The following is a 22,277-nucleotide window of genomic DNA, read 5'->3' on the forward strand; positions in this document are numbered from 1 at the left end:
TGTATTCGGCTGCGCACACACCTTTACCCTCACACCTTCTGTGGCTTTCGCCTCGGGGGTTTCCTCACATCACCCTGCTGTGTGTGTCTGCTGTCTGCATGTGTAATAGTGGCTCTTGGCACAGTGACAACAGCTTGTGTACTGTGCAGCAATAATTTTGTCGTGACCCATAAGGCCATAAGCAGGCCGGGATGAATGACTACCCATAGAAATACTGCCTTGTTCTTACATAGCCAAATGCTGCATTAGCATAAAAGCTAATATCAATCGTGCCGAGTGGCGGCTACAGCGGGTGACATGCGAGGCATAAAAAGTGTTTGTCAACTGCTGGAGTGTATACAAGGATATTAGTGATAGACACACAGCCATGTTGTGTTTTCACTGTGGTGTTCTCATATATTATGAGATATATGTATCTCATATATAAATATATATTGTGGCTTCCTTGCATATATTAACAGGCACAGAAAAATCCATTCAATGGACTTAGGGATGTAAATCCACTGCACTCCCAAGTGACTGACAGTCATGCCTGTGCTTTATCTGATTGACGCCACACACACAAATGCACACACAAATACACACACTATCTCCTTATGTTTGTGGCCTGACTCTCCCTGTTATCTCTATGCAGATTAAAGCCTCCCTTGTTCACCGGCCTTTATTAATTGGTCAACCTTTATCCAATTACTTTCCCCTTTATCTCTTCCCTCAACCGGCGCCGCGTAGAATCCCAAACATGAGCATGCTGAACCACAGCCTCAGTGCTTGTCCAAAACAACACACGGGCCCAGCCTTCACGGCTCACGGAACTAACGTTAGCGGATTAGTGCGCCCATCTGCAAGACATGGGGAGAGCGCTGGCTAGCACACTCTGAGCTGAGAGAGGCCAGAGGGGCAACGGATGGATAAACAGGAAAGGCCTGCAGTGATGAAAGGAAAAACAGAAAAGCAGGATGCAGAGCACAAGTAAACATATAAACTGGAAAGGAGAGGAGGTCGTATGAATACCAGACGAGGCAAAGCATGTATCAGAGTAAAGTCTACATCTGTCCACAAATGTAAAATACAACTTCAGGGTTGATAAGATGATATCATTTCCAGAAATATCTCCTGGTTTACAGCATAGTTGTCCAGAGAATATGTAAAAAGACATTTCGGTGCAATGTGTTTCAAGGTAGAAGCTTGGTACAAACCACGATGGGCAAGAACAAAGAGAGACAGCATGTCAAAGGGAAAGAGACAATTGGATGGAGAGGGAGATGAGGAGATTGAGAGAGTGGAAGAGTGAAGGAGGCAGCAGGAAAGAAGGGATAGACAGACCGGCTGACAGTGGCATGTGGACAGAGAGACCTCTCCTGTCACCTCGTCTGCCCAAGAAACCACCGACCACATGCTCCACTAGAGATCTATCATCTGCACTGTCACACACACACACACACACACCATAGACACACAGCTACGATACTTTGTGTCTTTCTTGCACAAAAGTGTAAACATTCTGACAGTGACACACACACACACACACACACACACACGCACAGAGTCATTCATCATCGTTCTCCTAGCTGCCATATCCATTAGTTGCGCTCTCAATGCCCCAACAAGTACAGCTCTTCCTTTAGGCTAGACTTATCCTTCTCTTCTCCAGGGCCCATTTCTCTCTCTCTCTCTTTCTCTAATACATCCCTCCTCACTTTGATGCTCATTCACTTCATCTTTCCCTCTTTTTCTTCACCTTCCTTCCTCTTGATTGTGGATTATATATTGTTAAAGAAAGGAGAAAGCTCTTCCCTAACACCACCTGTTTTTGCCTCTTTAGCTGCTGGTGTAGTGGGAATGGGTTGGCATGCCATCAGAGATATATGGCCTCGTTCAGACTGCCAGCCCAAATCCGTTTTTTGGCATATCCAGATTGTATCCAGATTGATTTTTAGAAAGTACAGATGTGTCTCAGTCCAGACGCTCTAACTGCTTAAATCGGATTTCAGAGTGTCTTTTGCGTCACTTGCAACACAACACACAACGATGACTTCAAATCCAGAGTGACGGAAGTGCATCGGAGCGGCTGATGAATCCATGCTGCTACTAGCAGAGCGATATGGAGGACAACACAGAGAGCAACAGTCAGGCAGACGCTGAAATAAATTGTCTGCTGGCACTTTTGGGGGATAGCGGATCTCAATTTCTCATGCCTCCCTGTTGGAAACCTGCGTCACCAATGTACGTAGTTACTGACGCCTACGTCGTTACCACAGTAACCCGTGCAGATAGGTTGGTGATGTCTGGACACACGCATCCCATCTGATCACTTGTAAATAACAGTGCGGGCAGTCTGTCTTAAAGATCTGATTTGAGAAACAAATCTGATTTGTCTGCAGCCTGTATGTTTGCACATATGCTTGCACCTTTAATTTAGACCTCAGATGATCCTTTTTTTTTCCCCCCCATGCTGTAGCTTAAACCTGAATACAAATAGTAGTGATTAACATAATAGTAAAATCTGCTCACACGGCAGACATTTCACTCAGGCTCTCTCTCCTGCACATATGAAGAAGTAGACAGGATTGGGTAAGACTCATCATCAGACTGCGATCAAAGGCTGGATAGAAGTTTTCACACAGGGTTGAGAGGTGGCCGTTCCCCACGTCTGACTCTGTGTGGTCTGAGTGGTGTTGCACAGACTAGACAGTAAGGCAAAACGGGAATATAGGAGCAGCCAGTCAGACTTACAACAAGATAAACATTTAACAGTTGGACATCATTTCTTTCTCTCTGTCGCTCACTCACTAGTTCTAAATTTCTTTCTTATTCAAGTGTTTCCCTCTCATCTCTTCAGTATCGGAACATTGTGTTACCGTGGCAACCCAGAGGCTCGGTGTGTTGCTGATGAGGACTTTTTCCTCCCCCCCGCCCCCCCTTTCCTTTTTATTTTATGTTCTCCTTCTCACACAACCAGCCCTATCTCATCCATCTTTAATTTGTCCAACCAAATTATATGTATAGAACACTTCTTTGAGATTGTCAAGCAAAAAAGAAATAATGCGGAAATACAAAGAAAAAAGAATTTGACAAAAAACGTATTGAACAAACCAATCAAGGAGTAAAAGTGTTGTTTGTTTTTTTTGTGAACAGACTGTGTCATGAGAGGGGAGAAATGAGGGGGGGAAGGTAATGGATAGACAGAGTTAGTGGGGAGGAAATAAATATAATGAGTGACATTTCCAAATCAAATATGCATGAATCAACAATGCCTTCAATGGCACAACAAACTAATTCTTAAATTAAGGAGCGACCGGGCGGAAAATTGCAGGAGAGGAGTAAGAGTTACTTTATTATAAAACAAAAAAAAAAATCAGGAGAGAGTGGAAGGCGTGGAGAAGAATAGGAAGGAAGGTCTCCTTGCTCTATTATTCCTTTTACTCTCAGCTGACAATTTTTTCACCCTCTTCCACAGTCTCCTTTCCTTTTTAACGAACTCGATTGCCATTTTCTCCATCTACTTTTCTCTTTTTCTTTCTTCTCCTCCCCTTTTCTCCTTCCACACCCCTGGAGAGAAAGTGCTATTCTGAGCCAAAGCCTTGATAAGTGCCAGGCAAGGTTCAGGGTGGTTGGGCTCCGCTATGTTAAGACATGCTTACGTGTTTGTTTTGCTGCAAAGCAAAGCTCAGTCTCACTCGAGCAATCAAGGCAGCGGTTAACTTGATTGAGAATTGTGGGTATGGTGCTGCTTTTCTTTTTTTTCTTCTAAATTGTTTGACTGTTGCCTTTTCCCTTCATGCATTCTCTCCTTTCTTTTCCTGTCATTATAAATTTTAGATTTTCATACAACAGAAAGGTTATATTCTTTTTCTTGTGTATCCCAATGTAGTTGTTTGCTTTGGGTTTAGGTCCAAACTGAAGAAAATCTAAGAGTGATGGGCAGCACATACGACATATTAACATTCCTTGTGTTTCTTCCAGACGTGGTTAAGCGGTTTTGCATTTCTGTCCAAACTCTACTTTCTGTCAGGATGTAACCATTATAATCATTATGCTGTTTTGCACTTCATTTTAAATGTAATGTATTTTTAAATGTATACAGTATATTTTTGCTACATATATATTCAGTCACATTAGCGTCTCTGTCACTACGCTCCTCTACATTTATTTTTGAAGTGTCCTCCGCATCTGGAATGTGTAGCTCCAGCGATGAATTTTTTCACTCTTTTATAAATTCAACACCTTCCGCTCCTCCTCGTTCTGTCCCCTCTCCGCACGGATGCACACCGGATTAAGCGGTGTCACCGTCATTTTCATCTTTCTACTCCACCTCGTACCATTTCCTCCTCCTTAACACACTTAAAGATGCATATAGACTAAAGGCGCTCAGTACAGACGTATCAAGCCAGAACTGAAGTTTTGCTGGTAGATATTTCCACATTCATACACACTGAAGCTCTCCTGTCTGTTGCCAATTACTCAAATGTATTGTTAGTGTATGACACACTGTCCCTAGACACTGCGTTAACAAGAGAGGCTCCATATAGGCTGCTCTCAGAACAAAGCACAACACTACACATGAACACATTTTCTCAAGCTCTGCTTCTCTCTCACACACCCTTAACCCAGCGTGTACACTTATAGCACACAGCCTGCCTACACATTCTTAAACAGTCATGGAAACACATGCTTACTATCCTTCTGTCTGCCTCTCTCTCTCTCTCACACACACACACACACACACACATAGACACACTCTATGGCTGACAGGGTTATTTGTGATGGAGGTGTGAAGGCCTTGGACCGTGACATTCTGGCATTCTGTGTTTACCTGGCTGGTACTCAGACACTGAGCAGAACACACACACACTCCAGAGAAGGACATCCCACAGATTGTAGGCCAAGGCCGCTTGAGGGGCCTCGCTGTGTGCATGGATATATATGTGTGTGTTTGTCCATACTGCTGTAGCTTGTGTGTGTGTGACTGTCACTGGTTCTTATCAGGACAAAGCACAACCAGCAGCTCAGGGCTGCAGGGGGCATGTGGGTGAGGGAGAGGGGTAGAGTGGGCGGGCGGTTAAATAATATCCACCCTTTCCTTTTTTTCCCTCTTTCCTTCTCTCCCTCCTGGTGTCTTATCTGTTCGTAATATCTGTCCTCACTGTTCATCATCATCCTTTATTATTTCTCCCCTCTCTTCCCACGCAGTGCCTTCACCCAAATCATATTTCAGCCAGTGTCACTCGCCCTTTTCTGCCCACTGTCACGATCCATTTTTTTTCTGCTCATCTTTCCTTTGCACCATCCTTCCTTCTTTCAACTGCCTTCTTTCCCTCCCTCGCTTCATCTATCATCATACACAACTTGCCTTTTTAATCACCATGTTTGCTATTCTCTCCATGAGTCCATTTATTTCCTCTCTCCACCGAAGCGCATCATGTAGCTGCTAGCTGGTCTCGCGTAAACACACCCACGCATGTGTGTTTCTATCTAATATTAAGAGGAGACATGCCTAAGCCATATTTAATAAAATATAAACAATGTTTGGAAGAGGGAGAAAAAACATTATATGAAGAAAATGGGTGGAGGTGGGATGTAATATCCCCCCCCCTCATGCTCCTACATGCAGTTCTCCAAAACAATCCAGTTCATGTATTTCAGCGCGGACACACCAAAGACGGACATACCGTAGGTGCTGTAATTGAGACCAGATGTAAACAAAGAGAAGAAAGGAAGGAAAAAAAAGTAAAGAAAGAAACTAAGACAAGGGCAGGGAGGCAAGTAGAGAAACTCTGGCAGTAACAAGCGGCAGATTACATTCAGAGTGACGCAAGTTATTTTCCAAATACTCTCCATGGTTGGAGGGAAGGGAGGGAAAGAGATTGAGAGAGGGAACATGGGGAACGGCGAGAGGAAGTGGAGGCGACAGGGTGAAGTAACCACATGCTCTCTCTGCCAGATGGATCCTAGTCGGACCGTGACGGCCAGTGTTTAACCCCTTGGTTTGGTTTGGTAGCGGTATACCTCCTTTAGCTTTTAAAACCGCTTCTGACAACCCTCCATCCCTCTCCCCCTCTTTTTTTTTTGTGAAATTTCTCAGGAGACTTCTCAGACACTTGTCCAAGAGTCAATAATCGCATTTCCACCACTGTATCAGGTGTTTTGGCAAACTCTCTTGTACATCCCTCTAATTTGTTAATAGAGAACAGTGCGGTGGATTGAGGAAGTGTAAGCGTTTTTTGAGTACTGGTAATGTAATTCAGCCCCACAGTCATGTTATACCTCTCTGTTTGTGTGTGTGTGTGTGTGTGTGTTTGTGTACTTTCTGCACAATCAGGGAAAGAAAAAAGCAGGAGAGATTTGGATCTTGTCCCTGGATGCTGTTGTTATGTGCGCTCACACGCAGATGTGTTCATAGGCAAACACACACACACACACACACATGCAACGGGCTGTCACATATGCATGCAGATGTTTCATCTCTCCTTCTCTCTGCGGCTATTTTTAGCCACATTGTCCCACAGCTCATCTTTTCTTTTTTCCTCTCCTCCGGCCCTTCCTTATGGTTTTTCAGCAGCTCTGGCTAAATTTCCCCTCACTTATTCTCGAAGACTGTACAACCTCTCGCACTGCGCATCAATCCCGCACCAACAGAAGGCAGGGATGGCGGGTCGTCTCGGCTGGTAGACACTGTGGAGAGACCAGCCTGTCATACCCTAAGAAGTATGCTTAGTAGACAACTACACAAGGACAGCAGAGTTATATTTATGGAAAAAGGTGGAGTCTACTAAATGCAGCTCGCTTTAAGTGTTACATTTATGCAGATTTGAAGGACACTTTCTCGGTCTAATTGGTTGAAAAGTGTTAATCCTGATATGACATTGAGAACATTTTTAACGCAGTCAGTTGAGCTCAGCACGGGCAAACTCAAGTGTTACGTGTAGCATTGCTGCTAGGTTATTCTCTCCTTGATGTAATCCTCTGCCACCCAGCAAGGCCCACTGATGCAGCGAGTATCACCCCAGCTATGCCAACATGCTGGCTGCAGCGATGAATACGAGATCAGCGAGAGCTTAATGAAGAGCAAATGTGAGGAAAGATTCACACGAACGCGCGTACACAGACACACACAGAGTAATATGACAACACGATAGATGCGCAGGGGTTTGGAGGCCATGCATGAGTGTGTTTCAGTGTTTTGTGTCTGTGCGAGTGTATGTCTATGTGTCAGTCACAGGTCCCGGCGGTTTAATTATTCAGACTGTATTAAATCTTCATTTCCGCAGCCCTCACAGTCAGCCTGCCTAATGGTGAACACAGATGAATATTGCATTTTTACCGTCAACCCTTGTGTGTGTCAGAGAGAGAGGGGAAAGGGATAAATGCAGAGTCACAGAGAGAAAGAGACGACGGTAGTTGAAGGCAGATGAACAACACGGCAAAGTAAGCTGAAGGAAAAACAAACTGAAAAGTACAGGGAGAACAGAGAAAGAGAGAGTGTGATTGAGGTGTAGAGAAAGGGAGGAGGGGAGGGGGGGATCCTGTAGCGAGCTGCATCGTCCAATCTCACAAGAGCAGCTCTCTGTCGTTTTTTTTTTTATTCCAACCTCCATTTAACTGACACATTTTGCACTCCCATGGAAACCCAAGATGGTCAGTGATCCACTTCCTACATGTACAAGCTTTGGTAACATGGAGATGGACTCTGGTGCCAGTGGAGCATCTCTTGGATACAGAAGAAAACTGATTTCTTCATTAATTTTCTTTACGTTTAGCCTATTTGCCTCCTAGTGGCTGGTAGCAGGCGTTGCTGACGCTGTTTTTTTTTTTTTTTAAAGAAGCACTGACCACTCAACAGTTAAGTAGGTAAAAGATGAAATAAGAAAAATGCCATGAATTGTATGGTTTCATCTGAAAATAGGCCTAGCTGTAATTATATGTTTTTTTCCTGGTGTTGCATTACAGTATATTACTCATACAACCCCAGCATCTTAACATATGTTTTGTTGCTCTAGTGCAAATGAAGCACTATGTTCTCATCAGAGTGGGATAGATTGTGGAACCGATCATTGTTTGTGGTCTGCAGAAACGGAAACTTCTGTGGTTGTTTGTTTTTTTAGTGGCACAAATCATTGTGTTACAGGGCTTTGCTCGTCTGGTCATCAAGAATCTAAAAAAGCACAGAAACCAATCTCTCTAACACTGGGGGGGACAAATGAAAATTTAAATGGTGTAAACGTGGATGAGAAGACTTAATCCCTAAGAAAAAGTGCATACTAAACATGAGTTGAGATCATTTTGATTTGTATGTCCACTTCTTTTAGATAAAAGAATTCTCATTTTTAGTCTATCCTAGTGCTGAAATATGGAGCTGTCTGCAGAGAAGAGCCATAGGTAGCAGACAGGAGAGCGTATCTGCCTCTGAAATCAAGGTTTGTCTTTGAAAAACTGAAAAGCACAAGGTTTGATCGCTGCTGACATATCTGGGTTAGAATGATAACGGGGTGCCAGGCGTTCCTCTCCCCCTCCAACCCCCCTTTCTCTCTGCTGTATGAAAATCCATAAGGAGAGAAAAAAAAAAAAAAAAAAAAGACCCTCTCTGAAAAAATATTCACACATTCCTGCTTTTTATTGTTTTATGGCACACTGTGTCGTCTATGTCGAGGGGATAAACCGTGTAGGTTTGGCAGCTTGCTTGTAAGTCAAGGATAAGGGATTAAGAGATGAAATCAACATGTATGTGCGCCTGGGTGGTGCATCAAAGCACATAGTGTGAAAGTGTATATATATGTGTGTGTGTGTATGTATGTATAAGAGGAACATATATGTAGGTAGATGCAGTCAAGCTCATGCTCTGTGAGACTTTGATAATCCACGCTGAATAACATTCATGTCACACGTTTTCCCTGCATCTCACTTTAATTCAAACTCTGTTTCTATGCTCCCTCATTCCTCTGCACTTGCTCCGTTTTCCCATTTACTCCTGATATCTCTCTCTCTCTCTCTCTCTCTCTCTCTCTCTCTCAATCTCTTCTTCCCTGCATCACTACTCCGCTAGGAAACGAAGGGCGTGGGCGGACAATCTCACAGTCCCTTTCAAGGTTCAAAGTCCCTTTTCTTCCTCCGCTTCCTTCGCTCCTGCACTCTTCTACATGTTGCTGCCTTATTAAGTTGTTCCACTCTCTCTCTCTCTCTCTCTCTCTCACCCTCTCTCTCACTCACTCTCTCTCTCTCTCTCTCTCTCTCCCTCCCTCCCTCCTTCCCCCACAGTAAGTGTCTAGTTGGTCACAGAACATCTTTCTGGTTTTCTGCCTGCTAATGAGCCTGCCTCAACTTAGCGTGCACATACACACACACGCACACACTTTCTCTCACACACACATACATGCTTTCATGTACGTACCACACCGTGCAGCTCGTGTAGATACTCACTTTTAATAAAGACACACACTTGCATACTGTTTAGTGACTCTATAATATGCGTATAATCGCTTGTGGATTTTAGCCTATATTTTACGTTGACACATGCCTACATATGCTCCTTCTAAACTCTATTACCAGTGATTTAATGGAAAGGGTTTTTTTTTTTTTGTCTTGCTCCTCTCATCCCTGTGGCTCGTACGAGTCCCAAGGAAGTACAAACACACACGCACACACACACACATACACACTCAAACAAACACATGGCTTCTGGCCAGCTGGTACATAGAAGATGAGGGAAGTAGGGAATATGCGGTCCTAGCTTTGACATTATGATGCATGACATGTCATGACATGGTTTATACTAATTAAGGAATGATTTGGAATCAGACTTGCGTTAATGATATGGTTGGAAATGTTAGCACAATAAAGATGTCACAATCATAATAAATGTTATGTCTCCTAAAAGCTGTTTGTATAATCTAGAGACCAGGATTATATTGTCAAAATAGTTTACGGTTTAAAAAAAACAGTTAAATATTGGCAATAAGAAACATTCAGATAAAACAAGTGAAGGGTGGTATACATGTAAAAATTCTTGGTTTTGTACTATAAAAACATTTCTGCCTGTCTCTGGAATATTTTTCCATGGATGTTAGTCTGTTAAGTGGCACACTACTCGCTATGTTTTTACACTTCCTTTACAAAAGGAACAAATAACTAATGAAAGCAAAATTAGCATCACTCCTTTTTTGTTTGTGGTTTTTTTTTGGGGTGCCATCTGCCCAATACTAACAGAAATAAGTCAATTTTGCCATAAAAGTGATTGTTGTTGATTAGATTTTTTTTTTTATTGAGAAGAATTTGAGATAATTATTGTTATGGTTTTATTTCCTGGTGTTATACATTATGTCATCGGAAGAGCATGGCAGCCATTAACCCCACTGGGGTTTCACAGTCAAAATGCATGCATACACCCTGACATGTAGGTACTCGGGATGAAAGCATTCACCAAATGCCACATATTATGATATAATATTAATGCGTAGTGAAGCAGGTGTAGATGGGACATCTTTAGTATCAAGGTTGCAGACGACTCTTTGGTTTCCTACGTGAGACCTCAGTCACAAAGCCTGGGGGGGCATGTCGACAGGCGGTGGGGGAGCATTCAACACTCTACATATACCCCTTTGTCAGATCCCTGCGTGCACACACACACACACACTGTCCCTCTTATTTGTACCAGTGTGCCCCCCTCGCTCCTCTGTGGCCATCCATGCCATCTCATCTCTCCCCCGGGCTCCCCATATCGCTTTACTTCATTATTTAGCGTGTTATTTTTTCTCCTCCCTGATCTATAGTCCCCACATCACAGAGGCGGCTAATTAATTATGGATGGACTTGAGGGGGGGTGGGGGGGAGGATGAGGGGACTTTAAAAAAAAAAAAAAAAAAAAAAACGACCAGACACCCGCCTCATTACATATGCGCAGTGTTTTTGGAGCTTTATTAATTTATATCTTGTCAGGCTACGCCAAAGCCTTCAGAACTCTTTTGGCTTTTTAATACATTTATTTATTTATATAGAATCCAGCTCTTGCTTTCGTCTTGATCCTCCCTACCCCCCACTCTCCCTCCGCCCCATCCCATCTATGTCTCGATTTTAATCTCTCACCTTCTACATATCTGCATGCGCACACACAGATGCACACGTGCCTGCCGACTGTCTCATTATCTGCTCTTGGCGGATGTTAAAAGGTGTTTTGCTCACCTGCGAGTGGAGATTATCTCATCCGCCCGCTGAGCACTTGTTTTATTAATTTTTTTTTTTTTTTCCTATACTTTTTTCATTCGGTTTGGAACGAGGTGGCTGATGGTACACATCAGAGCGCATGGAAAATGAAAGAAGGAATATTTTAGAACTGGCTTGACCTAGAACGACAGCTGCTCATATAGGAGAAAGCTTGTGGCAACGCTCAATCAAAACTGACATCTGGGCGTCGGCGGTGAGATGTTATAAAATTGAGGTCAAGCATTGTATGATTATAAGAATAAGATTGTTAAGAGTGATGGTTTTGCCTGAAGGATGACTTATTTTTTGTGTCTTAAACCTACCGAACTATGAAAATACAACAAATTAGGGTGTAAAATATGTATTAGCTGCAACTATAATCAGAGAATAGCAATTTCCTCTTATTCTGCATGCAGGGAAATTTTCAGTGAAATAATATATACAATACATCTTAATAATCTACATAATTATTTATGCCTTTACTGTTAACGAATGGGAACTGCAGCACTAGCCTTAGGCAGCAAAGCTAACAGCGGCCTTTGAGGGAAAACAAACACGAAGAGGTAAAGAAAGCCCTCCGGCTACTTGGCTTTGAACAGAAGTTGGAGACTTGGACGTCAGCCATCATAAATACACACTTTGTAACATATACAAATATACACACTCTTAGCCCAACCTAATCAGGGTGGGAGAGTTTATTTGACAGGTAATGGTAGATGTTTGTTTACCCAACTTTTCATCGAATGTGCATTCACAAACAAAGAAATAAATATTTTGAAAAAGGCAGTTTTCTGCTACGGTATGTCAGGATGCAAAGAGAGCGATCAAAATCTCAAAACAGAGCAGATGTTTTGTGCCGTATTTTGGTGCGGAGAAACCATCTGTGGCAAGCATTCCTTCACACATCTTTTCTACTTCAGGTGCATATGTAACTTTACAATAAATGACTCGTTACAGTTACGATGAAGCGAAGCTTTTAATGACGCACAGTGGCGTCAGTTTTGGAGCGTTTGTGCATAGAAAAAAGTCATCATTAGGTGTCTTGTCAACCTCGTAGCATCAGTTCACCCAATACCTGCAACTTTGCAACTCGGTCCGAGGCATTCATGGCACACGCACACTCTCCTAAATGCAGATACAGTATGTACGCTGGCACATGCACTTGCACACATATATTCACAAACCCACTTTTTTTTTTTTTTTAAGCTACACACACACAGACCACTTTCACTTCCTCCTCCGTTGGTCCTCCTGAAATCAAGCGGATGGAGTGTCACATCTGGCCTAGAAAAACCACAGCATCCGTCTTCACAGATGAAATGAAAGTCGAGAAGTCAGGAAAAAAGGGGGGAAAAAGGGAGAAAAAAGATCTTTTCCAGCTTCAAAGGATCCCCCTGGTGAAATATTGTTTCAATGTACTCTGCACTTTGTAGCCCTAATGCCGGCTTTGAACTGTTTTGGCACCTGTCACAAATACTGATGAAATAGTTTCTCTCTGCAGAACACTTTTCCCCTTATCCCTCTCCCTTTACCTCAGTATTCTCTTTTTCCTCCCTCCTACCTTCATCTCTTTCTTAAACCTCATTATTCAGTACTTTCTCCCCCCCCACACTTTGTTAAAAAAACAAAAGCCTTTCCATTCAGTCTGGGATGCAGTATGATCTTATATTTGGGAAACCAGCAGCTTCGCACAATGTGATTTCTGAACTCTTACAACATATCACACATGAACTATCCCAGCGCTGGTTCACTTGCTATTGGGTTGCATTACCATTATAGTCAGACTTTAAAGTCTTTGATGTGAAGTTCTGCAAGATTAATTTTATATAGTGGCAGGCCACTAGCGCACCTCATTCTTAAGTTATTCTCTTACATACTACCTAGATAACCTATTTTCTATTTCCCAGTATGGTAACTGCAAAGAGATTGAACACTGCTCTTAAAAATCTGACTTATGAGACAACTATACTGCATTTAATCCTTTATTTTTGGATTTTATTCTGGGCTGTACCTTGAGATGACAATAGAGAGGACTGAGTCAAGTAAAGGGTTAGCATAAGGAAAGATGACTGCCAGAGAAAACGACAAGCAGACAGCTGAGCTGACATAAAGTCAATAGACAGATGAATAAAACATTGGTTAGCTGCAGCTTGCGCTAGAGGCTATGTTAGCTTCTAACACACTGGCTTCTACGAGTTAGCTTTAGCAGCAGGATGCTGAAACCCTCCTCTTTTTTTTTTTTTTTCTTTTTTTTTTTTTAGTCGTGGCACCTCGGACGATGCAAGCCCACAGCTTTTGACACGAGCATCCTTTTTACTGAGACAGGACTTCAAAAGCCGCTAGTGCAAATCAATCTCTACTTTGTTCTCTGTCTCCTTCTCTCCGTGTCTCTCTCTCTATCTCTGGCCCCCTCCATCAATTTCCAAGCGTTGTCTGAGGCTCCAGGCAGTTAATTAAGTAGGATGTTGTCGGGGGGGTGGGGGTGGGGGGGGGGCTTGGATACGTGGTGTGGATGAAACTTTGACTGTAGGATAGGGGGGAATGGATGGATGAAGAGACAGAAAAGGTACAGAGGGATCCAGGCATCCTCTCTTCTCCTCACTCTTTTGCTTCTTCTGCTTCTCTGTCTTATGTATTTTCTTTTGACTTTCTATATCTTTTTCCTCTCCTCACATCAGCAGCTGTCTGACGTTCCCGTTTCACTTTGCTCTGTTCCCAATTAAATTCGCTTCTCTCTCTGCTTCTCCTTCCTCTCTTCCCTTTTACTTTCTCTCACATCCTTTTCACTTCCCTCCTCTCTCTCTCTCTATCTCTCCCCTCCTTTTACTCCTCCACCTCCTTCTCCTCTCCTCTTCCTTCCTCCCTTCCACCATCCCATACCTCACTCCCTCCATCTGAGAGCCGTCCATTTTGCCTCCTTCTTCCCTCTATCCCCTCCTCTCACCCACCTCCCTCCCAGCTGATTATACATCAGTTCTCCTGTAGCCCGCTCCTTCCTATAGTATTCCCCTCTCTCATTATGTGTTGTGCATGTGTTTGTGTGTGATCAGACACACAAGGCCAGGGCTAAGCAGGCTAATGAACAAACTCCGGCATTGTGTTCGGGCCCCGGGGACGCGCTGTAGCTTCTAATGTACAACAGCTCAGAGTAGAGGAGGGGAAAGAAAAATTCACTGCCGGGGAGCCAGCTATCTGCTTAAAGGAAAAGAGGGAATGTAGCGATAGGTGTGCAGTGAATATTTTACAAGGATCTGGTCGATATTCCCCTCTCCTAAACTCTTCTGGCTGGTCATATCTACAACACTGTCAACTTCAAGTTCCTCTACAATCTCCCCACATAGAGTTTAACATTTTATTTGACTAGTCGAAGGATAAAGTTTTGGGTTTTTTTTTTCCAGATTGCAGATTTTTTACAATTCAGAGCAAATACCTTGATGAAATATGTATTTAGGGATTTTTGCTATGAATGATTGATCTAAGTATTTAAACTAAATCCATTGTTTCAAAGTCTCATTTTGCCTGCATGAAAAAGCCTAACTGTAGCTTCAGTTTCAATTAGCTTCTCACTACATTTGCTTTATGCCTGCCACATGTCTCTTATTATGTGAGTCACTAAACAGTGTCCTCAGGTTGTAAAATGTGTGATTTGTCAGCAGCGATGTGGTTTGTTATCCTTTTGGCTAAAACACAGGGTGGGTTAGTTCCACCCAAGCTTTAACTCATATTGTATAAGATCTGTCACCCACCCCCTGCTCTTTTTCTTATTTTTCTCTCTCATTCCCCGCGTTGACGAGATCTGTATCGCTGCCAAATCATGGCATGAACGCTGTAATGACTTAATTTCTTCCAGCAAATGCACACATGCATATCTAGGAAACATTACATACCGAGTGCACTGTCCTGTCTCGTTTCAAGTTCAGTAAAGTCAGCACATACAAGCATAGACTCACATTAATGCAACCACACATAAGAAACATATCTGTCCATACGCATCTATTCAAAGACACACACACACACACACACACACCCTCTTTGGTTGTGTAGTTCAGTGGTGTGAGCCAGTGGATGGGCTGTTTCCAGATGATCTAAACAAGACTGTCAGCTCTGGCCAATATCAGTGACTAATGTACGTGCACAGACACACACACACAGAAAACACAAAGTTCACAAGCTTATTACTCCACTCCACACATGGACATAATACACCGGGGTTTTCTTGCCATAACAATGCAGCTCTGTTGTGATGAGAATAGTTTTATTGGGTAGATAATCTTTTATGAACTGTATGAACAGCTCTCTTGCTCAAGTGTTGTCGTGCTACATTTAAATCTGGTGCAAGGCCAGTGGGAGTGTTGCACAAGCCATAACACATGTGAATAGTGCATCACAGCACAGCTCTTTAGGCCGAGTGTCTGGCACGAAGTCAAATATGTAACCCACGGCTTGCTCGCTTTTTTTAAAAACCTTACTCTTGTCAACAAACAAGTGACTTATTTCATCACCTTTTCTCTTATCTTACTGCCGTTCGCAGCTTGTTCTTCATATTATATAGAGCAATCTCACAAAAGTTGAGTAACTCTTTTCTTTTTTTTTTCTCTCTACCTCTGCAGGACTGCCCGCAGATTCTGCCCTCAACACAGATCTACATCCCCGTCGGAGTGACCAAGCCGATCACCTTAGCCGCCAAGAACCTGCCGCAGCCCCAGTCAGGACAGAGGAACTACGAGTGCGTCTTCCACATCCAGGGGGAGACCCACAGTGTTCCCGCCCTGCGTTTCAACAGCACCTCCATCCAGTGCCAGAAAACAGCTGTGAGTAAGATGTAAAAAAATGTGGAATTTTGGATATGAGGAGGAAAAAGAGAGAAACCCAAATTGGACGGGTGACATGTTGTTTACAGATAACATGATTTAGATACAGTTAGAGACTTGGATGATATTGATTTGTTACTGCTTTGTGTATCAAGAGGATTCAAAGATGCTGATAGTTGGATAAGGAGAAAGTGATGGATGCCATTTTTATTAAATAAATGTGTTTTCTATTTTTCTTGTTAGCATAGTTGTGAATAAAACCAGAACCGATACTAAACAGACTGAAACACAGATGATACTTTGAATTTTCTTTAGGCTTTAGCAGAGTAATTTAGCATTATTACTCTTGACCTAATCAATGCTACTAGGTAACTAAATAATGATCGCAGTGAGGACATTGACTCTGTCAGGGTTTAAATAATGGCCTCCTACATCTAATGACCACTTTGGACACTAACATGCTCATTGTCCTGATAGATCACCATGCACTACTTGGACACGGGCTTGGTCACAATCTAGATAAATGACCCAATGCTGCATCTCCCACATTGAACTGATAGTTAGCAAATAAATATTGACATCAAGAGTTCACTCAGACATAATTCGAATTGAGACGCGCTTATAATAAGGCTTCACTACAGGGGGGGAGTTTTCCCAGAGCATACTGGTCTAAATTATAACAGATTATCATGTTTTTTGTGACACTTTTAAATCATCAGTGGAGTGTGACGCTGCAGTGGCCAGCCATCAAAGTTTTGTTCTATGCTTCCATGATTTTGAATGTGTTTGTGGCTTTTTGGCTGGTAGGGATGCATGTTAGGTGCCAGATTGAAGTGTTCTCAAGGATGCTTTTTTCATAAGCTTCTTTTTTTTAATTTAATTTTTAATTAATTTAATTTAATTAATTTTTAATTACATTTTCATACAATTACTTTCTTCTTTTCTCAGCTGTATATAGCATTTGTACACATTATATAGCTATATACAAGTATGTGTGTGTGTGTATATAAATATATATATATCCTCACATTGCATATTTCTTTTCTTGAAGACAATCAAAATTGGTGTCAGTGGGCCAGGTTACCATTGGTTTGTGAGAGCTGGGGGCAGGAGGTGGGGCAGGGAGGCAGCTGCCTGCAGGTGCAGCATGACTGATTCAGCAATTCAGGACTGTGAAGACCTTATAACATTGTATCTTATAATTTTTAATGTTCCCATTACTTACAATCCTGGTACTAGAGGCTGGAGAAGAGAGACGGGGAGCAGAAATGAACAGTTTGCTCATAGATTATGTATATTGTTATGTGGATTATGAGGAGCGTAAATAAATAATGAAACCAAAATGAGTGGGATAAGTAAGAGTGCTTTCTTCAGCTGTTCCAAAGTTTTTTAACTTCAACAAAAACAATAGGAATCTGGATTAAGAAAAGTGACGGTTACCTTATTGTTCTTATGTTTAACACAAAATCCCCATTGAACAGAAGGATCAGAACTAAAAAAAAAAAAAAGCAACTATTAAGACTACAGCTAACTAACATTAGCAATAGTATGGTGGGACCTAGTTCCTAGCCACTAAAAGCAAGCAGCAAAGTGCACAGTCTAGATTAAATTTGATTGTGCTCTCAATGTGCTTAGATAAAACAAGAATAAAATAAGTTATGAAGTATTAGTCATTCAGGCTCCTGCCTAACACAAATACATGAAGTCAAACAGCTCCTCATGGTAAAATAGCCATCTGAATTACACACAAATTAAATTCAGTAGGAATGTTAATAGTCTCCTATTAGAGTAGCTACTAATGAGGTAGATATAATGAAAAATAATAATAATAAAAGTAACAGCCATAAGGTTATGACTTGTGGCTTTGTGAGGGAGAGAGATATGTTAATGTGTTAGATATGTTCAATTAAGTATGAAGCATAATTTACCTCTATAATTATGTTTAATGCAGCAGGTGAAATTTTAATAGAAAATAAACAGGAAATAACAATGTGTTAACAATATGTAAAAATATAATAGCTCATCATAATCATCAGTTCTTACTGTTATTGTCAATGCAGGTAAGGATACACTCAGTCTTCAGACTCTGTAGACTGGATAACTATCCTCTGAACACACTCCATGGCCTTTCTGGGATCTAGAAACCATTGTCCTTGTCTTTGTGTTAGATCTGGAGTCTGGCTTGGTAGAGTAGACCATCTCCATCATAGTTTATTTTGGCGATGATCACCCGTGGCTTCTCCTGGTTACCAAATCACCTGGTGTACGCTGCCTCGTGGTTCTTGTAGGCCATGAAGCACTACCACTGTATTTATATTTTTGGAGCTTTTCCACCATTCAGGTCGATTCTACGTACATAATTCAACTTTTGGTGTCTTTATGATGGCCTCAGTGAACTTTTAGGCTGGTCTTCATATAAAAATAGCTGTTTTGATAAGAAAATATTGTCAATTCTGTCGATCCTCCATACCTTGCTCACTAGCAACCCCTTTACACAAGTTTCTAATGAGAATTTGTGTGTGTTTGTGTGTGTGTGTAGAGGATTTACAGGTAGGCACAGGTATTTGTGCATGTGGTCCATGGCTGTTCTGTGTGTTGAAATATGGTTTTGTGTGTATGTGTGTGTGTGTGTGTGTGTGTGCGTGTGTACGCATGTGTTTGTGAGGCTTTAAACTAGTGTGACAGATAAGAGGTAGCTAGCGTTGCGCTTCACTGAGGCTGAAAATGTGAAGAGGAAGTCTGTCTCTGAACCTAGTTGAGAGCGGATTGATCATGTTTACACCTCGACTCTATACCTCTCTCTTTCCCTTCCTCTCTCTGCCTGTAGAGCTCATCTTTCTCTCTCCCTCCCAACCCTGCTTCCCTCCCTCCCTCCGTCTGTCTGTCATACTTTCTTCTTTCTGCCATTCCCTACTTTCCTCACTGCCTCTTCCTCATCTCTCAAACACTGCTGCTTACCCCCATCCCTGTCTATTTCTATCTCAACATAAAATGTAATGCAACAATGCTGAGATTAGATGTCAGCTGGTGCTGTTAATTTTGTGTAAATTGCGGTTGTTGCAACTGTCATCACAACATGTTGTACATAGAGGAAAATATTTGAAACCTGGTGTCTGGTTAATAAGCTTTAACACCTAGAAGTAAAACTATCCCTACCTGTCTATGTGCTACACCTTATCTTAATAGTCAGAGGTTTAGTCATGTACATATAAGCAGACACACATGTACAGCACACACCAGCAGTTGTCTCTGCAGAGCTATATTACTCTCTGGGTAGCCGCCATGACAGCTAGCGCAGTATTCCATTCTGTCTGTATCGACGGGCAGTCTTCAGGTGCTGGCACACGCTAGCCAGTTGTTTGTGAAGGCAGGGATAATTAGCCAGCGATAGGGTTGTCCCTCCACAGAGATGTCTGTTTATTGACTGTTTATTGTAGCTGCAAGGCCAGCGCTAATCAGCAGCAAAGCCTAACCCCGGCCAAAAGCTGAATTTCTCTATTTGATGTCCACGAAGCAGACATGCTAGCAGCAATTAGCCTTGGGCTGTCAGCGCTTAGCCCTTGTTAGCAATTAGCGGTGCCAACTTGACTGCATAGTCAGATATTGATGCAGCAACTCTGCATCAAGTCTACATGAGGCTGTAGTTAGAGTCAGTGAATGAAAGAAGATGCCAGCTGTTTGAACTTGCCATTAAGGCACAATTCACCCAGGCCTGAGCTTATGAGTACAATTGTGTGTCATAAATTATTAGAATGAGAGTCTTATTATAGCTCTAGAGCAGTATTTCAAAAGAATGAGGGTCTTAAATATTAGTTTATCCATTTTATATCTCTCCTTGACATGCACACCCCTCCATATTTGTTCCTACTTTGACAGTGTTCAGCACCAACTCAATGAATCATATATGACTCTGCAGTAGAAATAGACTTCATCTGTTATGCTGCGTACACACTGCTGCCTCAGTTTGTAGGCACACAGCTATGGGGATAGGGGTTAATCAGTGTCTGTGCATGTGTGCACATGTGCATCCTTCAATATGCCTAAGGCTATGGATCCCAGGATAGTTGTGTATGCGTGTGTTTGTGTGCGCAATTCCATTATACCGTCGCTGGAAGACTGTTGGAGGGGGCTTGCTAATCAATGGGATAAACACAGGGGTGCTAATCCACAGTTTAGCCTTGTGTTTGAGATATACATAAGTGTTTACCACCGTCAAACTAACACACACTCACTTACTTGTTCCCGGAAAGGCGAGGACAAGGGCTGAGATGAGAGAGTTGTGGAGAGGATTCTTATACAGTAATAAAGGAGAAAAGAGAGGAAAAAATACCTTGAGTGAAAGAGCAGAGAGGTGAAGAGGACGGAGGAAAGGATACAGGCAGAGGACTTCAGGAAAGAGGAGAGAAGGATGAGAGAGAAAAAAGGACAGGAGGAGAGGTAACACTAGATAGCAGTGGAAACTGCAAAAAAAAAAATGGAAATGAGAGCAGACGAGATAGACTAGGGAAAAAGGAGCGTAATAGACAATTTCAGGTGAGATGAATGGGGAAAAGTGATAGGGAGAATGATATTTAAGAGAACAGAGGGGGAGAGAAAGAGATGAGAGGGTATGAGGGGGAAAATCAGCTCATAAGTCTCTCCTGAGGCTAAAACTCATTCTCCTCTCTTTCATACAATATCATCACACTATCCAGAAGAAGATAACTATCCACAGGATATTCAGGATATCCACAGTCGGATCATGTTTAAACTCTAGTTTCCCATACTTTACTCCTTTTACAGTGACCGTAATAACTGAATACTCTTATATAGTATCCCCTAACAGGAGGCTGCCAATAACCTACTGTATATGTGGCACGCATGATATATGATAGTGTAACATCAGCTCCATACTAACCTTGTTATGTATTGGCGTCCGTATCTGCTTATGGGGGAAAATATTGGTCCTGTGGTATTTCTGTATAAGGTTACCGTCCGTACCAACTGATCCCAAAGGGGAAAAGAGCGAGTATATCACAAGACATGAGAAAGAATGCATTATTGGAAAAAAGGTTGGCTTTTGCAAGTTGAGACATGAAAGAAGTAAGCCACATAATATTCAAGGTGTGAAGACTTTGAAGAATTTTTTTAAAAATTTGCTCAAAGCTCTAAATTTTGCTGTGTTGAACTTTCAAAAGCAATATAATATATATTGTGAAATGAATGAAACGTCAGACACTTTCCCTCTTCTCTTTAAGCTATTCTCACTTTTGAAGTTGGCTTCTCTGCCAAGCATAATTCCAGCATTTTTGGAACTTGTGAAAGTTGATGAAATGGCAGATTGTCCAAGGTCCCATAGCAAGTTAACTGGAGAAAAACGCTGATCATTTTGGAAAAAAAAAAAGAAAAAAAGAAATCCTCTGTATTTCTTAGTGCCAAACAAGCCCACATTACCACTGACACATATGGAGCCATCCGCCAGGCCTTATGGTAGCAGTTAGCTCCGGTCAGCAGCAACCAAAACAACAAGCTGGCGTCTACATCGGTTCCTTCCGGTTTTCTGACCCGGCTCAGGCAGCTTCCTGGCGTGTGGGCCAATAAGATGCTGAGCTGTGGGCTGGGAAGTTGTGCTCAGAGCGACGGAAGGGTCATGGGAGCGAATAAACACATGTACACACAATGCTTGCGCACACGCAGCACGCTCATACGACCACACTCTGGGGTCAGAGAGGCTGATGGAACACAGCTGGGTGTCGCTCGAAGGCCGAGGTTGAGAAAAGAGAATTGGAACTGTTCAAGACTTTTTCTATTCTTTTATCTCTCCGTGTTCTTAGCTTTTTGCCCGTTTGTACTTCAGTGTCTCCCATTTTTCCTCCTTCTACCTCTTTATCCTTCTTTCTTGTTTCTCCCTGGAGGGCAGGAATGAGTGGATAGATAATATCAGCGAGGGCCTTACACCATTACCTTCCGTCTGATAAACCACTCGCCCACTCCATCACCCTCTTTCTCTCACTCCTTCACCAGTGAGGGGAGAAAAAAAAAAAAGCAGACACGGGGGCAGGAGGAGAAAATCTAGTTTGGGATAGGGTGTGTGTCTGCGTGTTATTCTTCTGTGTGTGTGTGTGTGTGGAGAGCAGCTGTTTGTTAAAGGAGAGATGGGAAGTATCAGGGGTCCTGATGGCATCCAATTAAGGCAGATAAAATGATGATGAATTGCAGTTGGGCAGCGGAGACGGACGCTCGCGCATGTGTGTGTGTGTGTGTATATGTGTGCACCCGCATGAGATCACACAC

General features: G+C 42.4%; 1 protein-coding gene across 4 annotated transcripts in view; it reads left to right on the forward strand.

Moving 5' to 3' along the window:
- The window catches only part of LOC137181837 (plexin-A1-like), a 194,967-nt gene that overhangs the window by 117,187 nt on the left and 55,503 nt on the right, over positions 1-22,277 (forward strand). For all 4 annotated transcript variants that reach the window (XM_067587888.1, XM_067587889.1, XM_067587890.1 and 1 more), the window contains exon 10: positions 15,804-16,004. In XM_067587888.1, the coding sequence (XP_067443989.1) occupies positions 15,804-16,004 (201 nt within the window). The remainder of the gene's footprint in view (positions 1-15,803; positions 16,005-22,277) is intronic.

The sequence above is a fragment of the Thunnus thynnus genome, chromosome 4 (genome assembly GCF_963924715.1).
Source record: "Thunnus thynnus chromosome 4, fThuThy2.1, whole genome shotgun sequence".
Classification (NCBI taxonomy): Eukaryota; Metazoa; Chordata; class Actinopteri; order Scombriformes; family Scombridae; genus Thunnus; species Thunnus thynnus.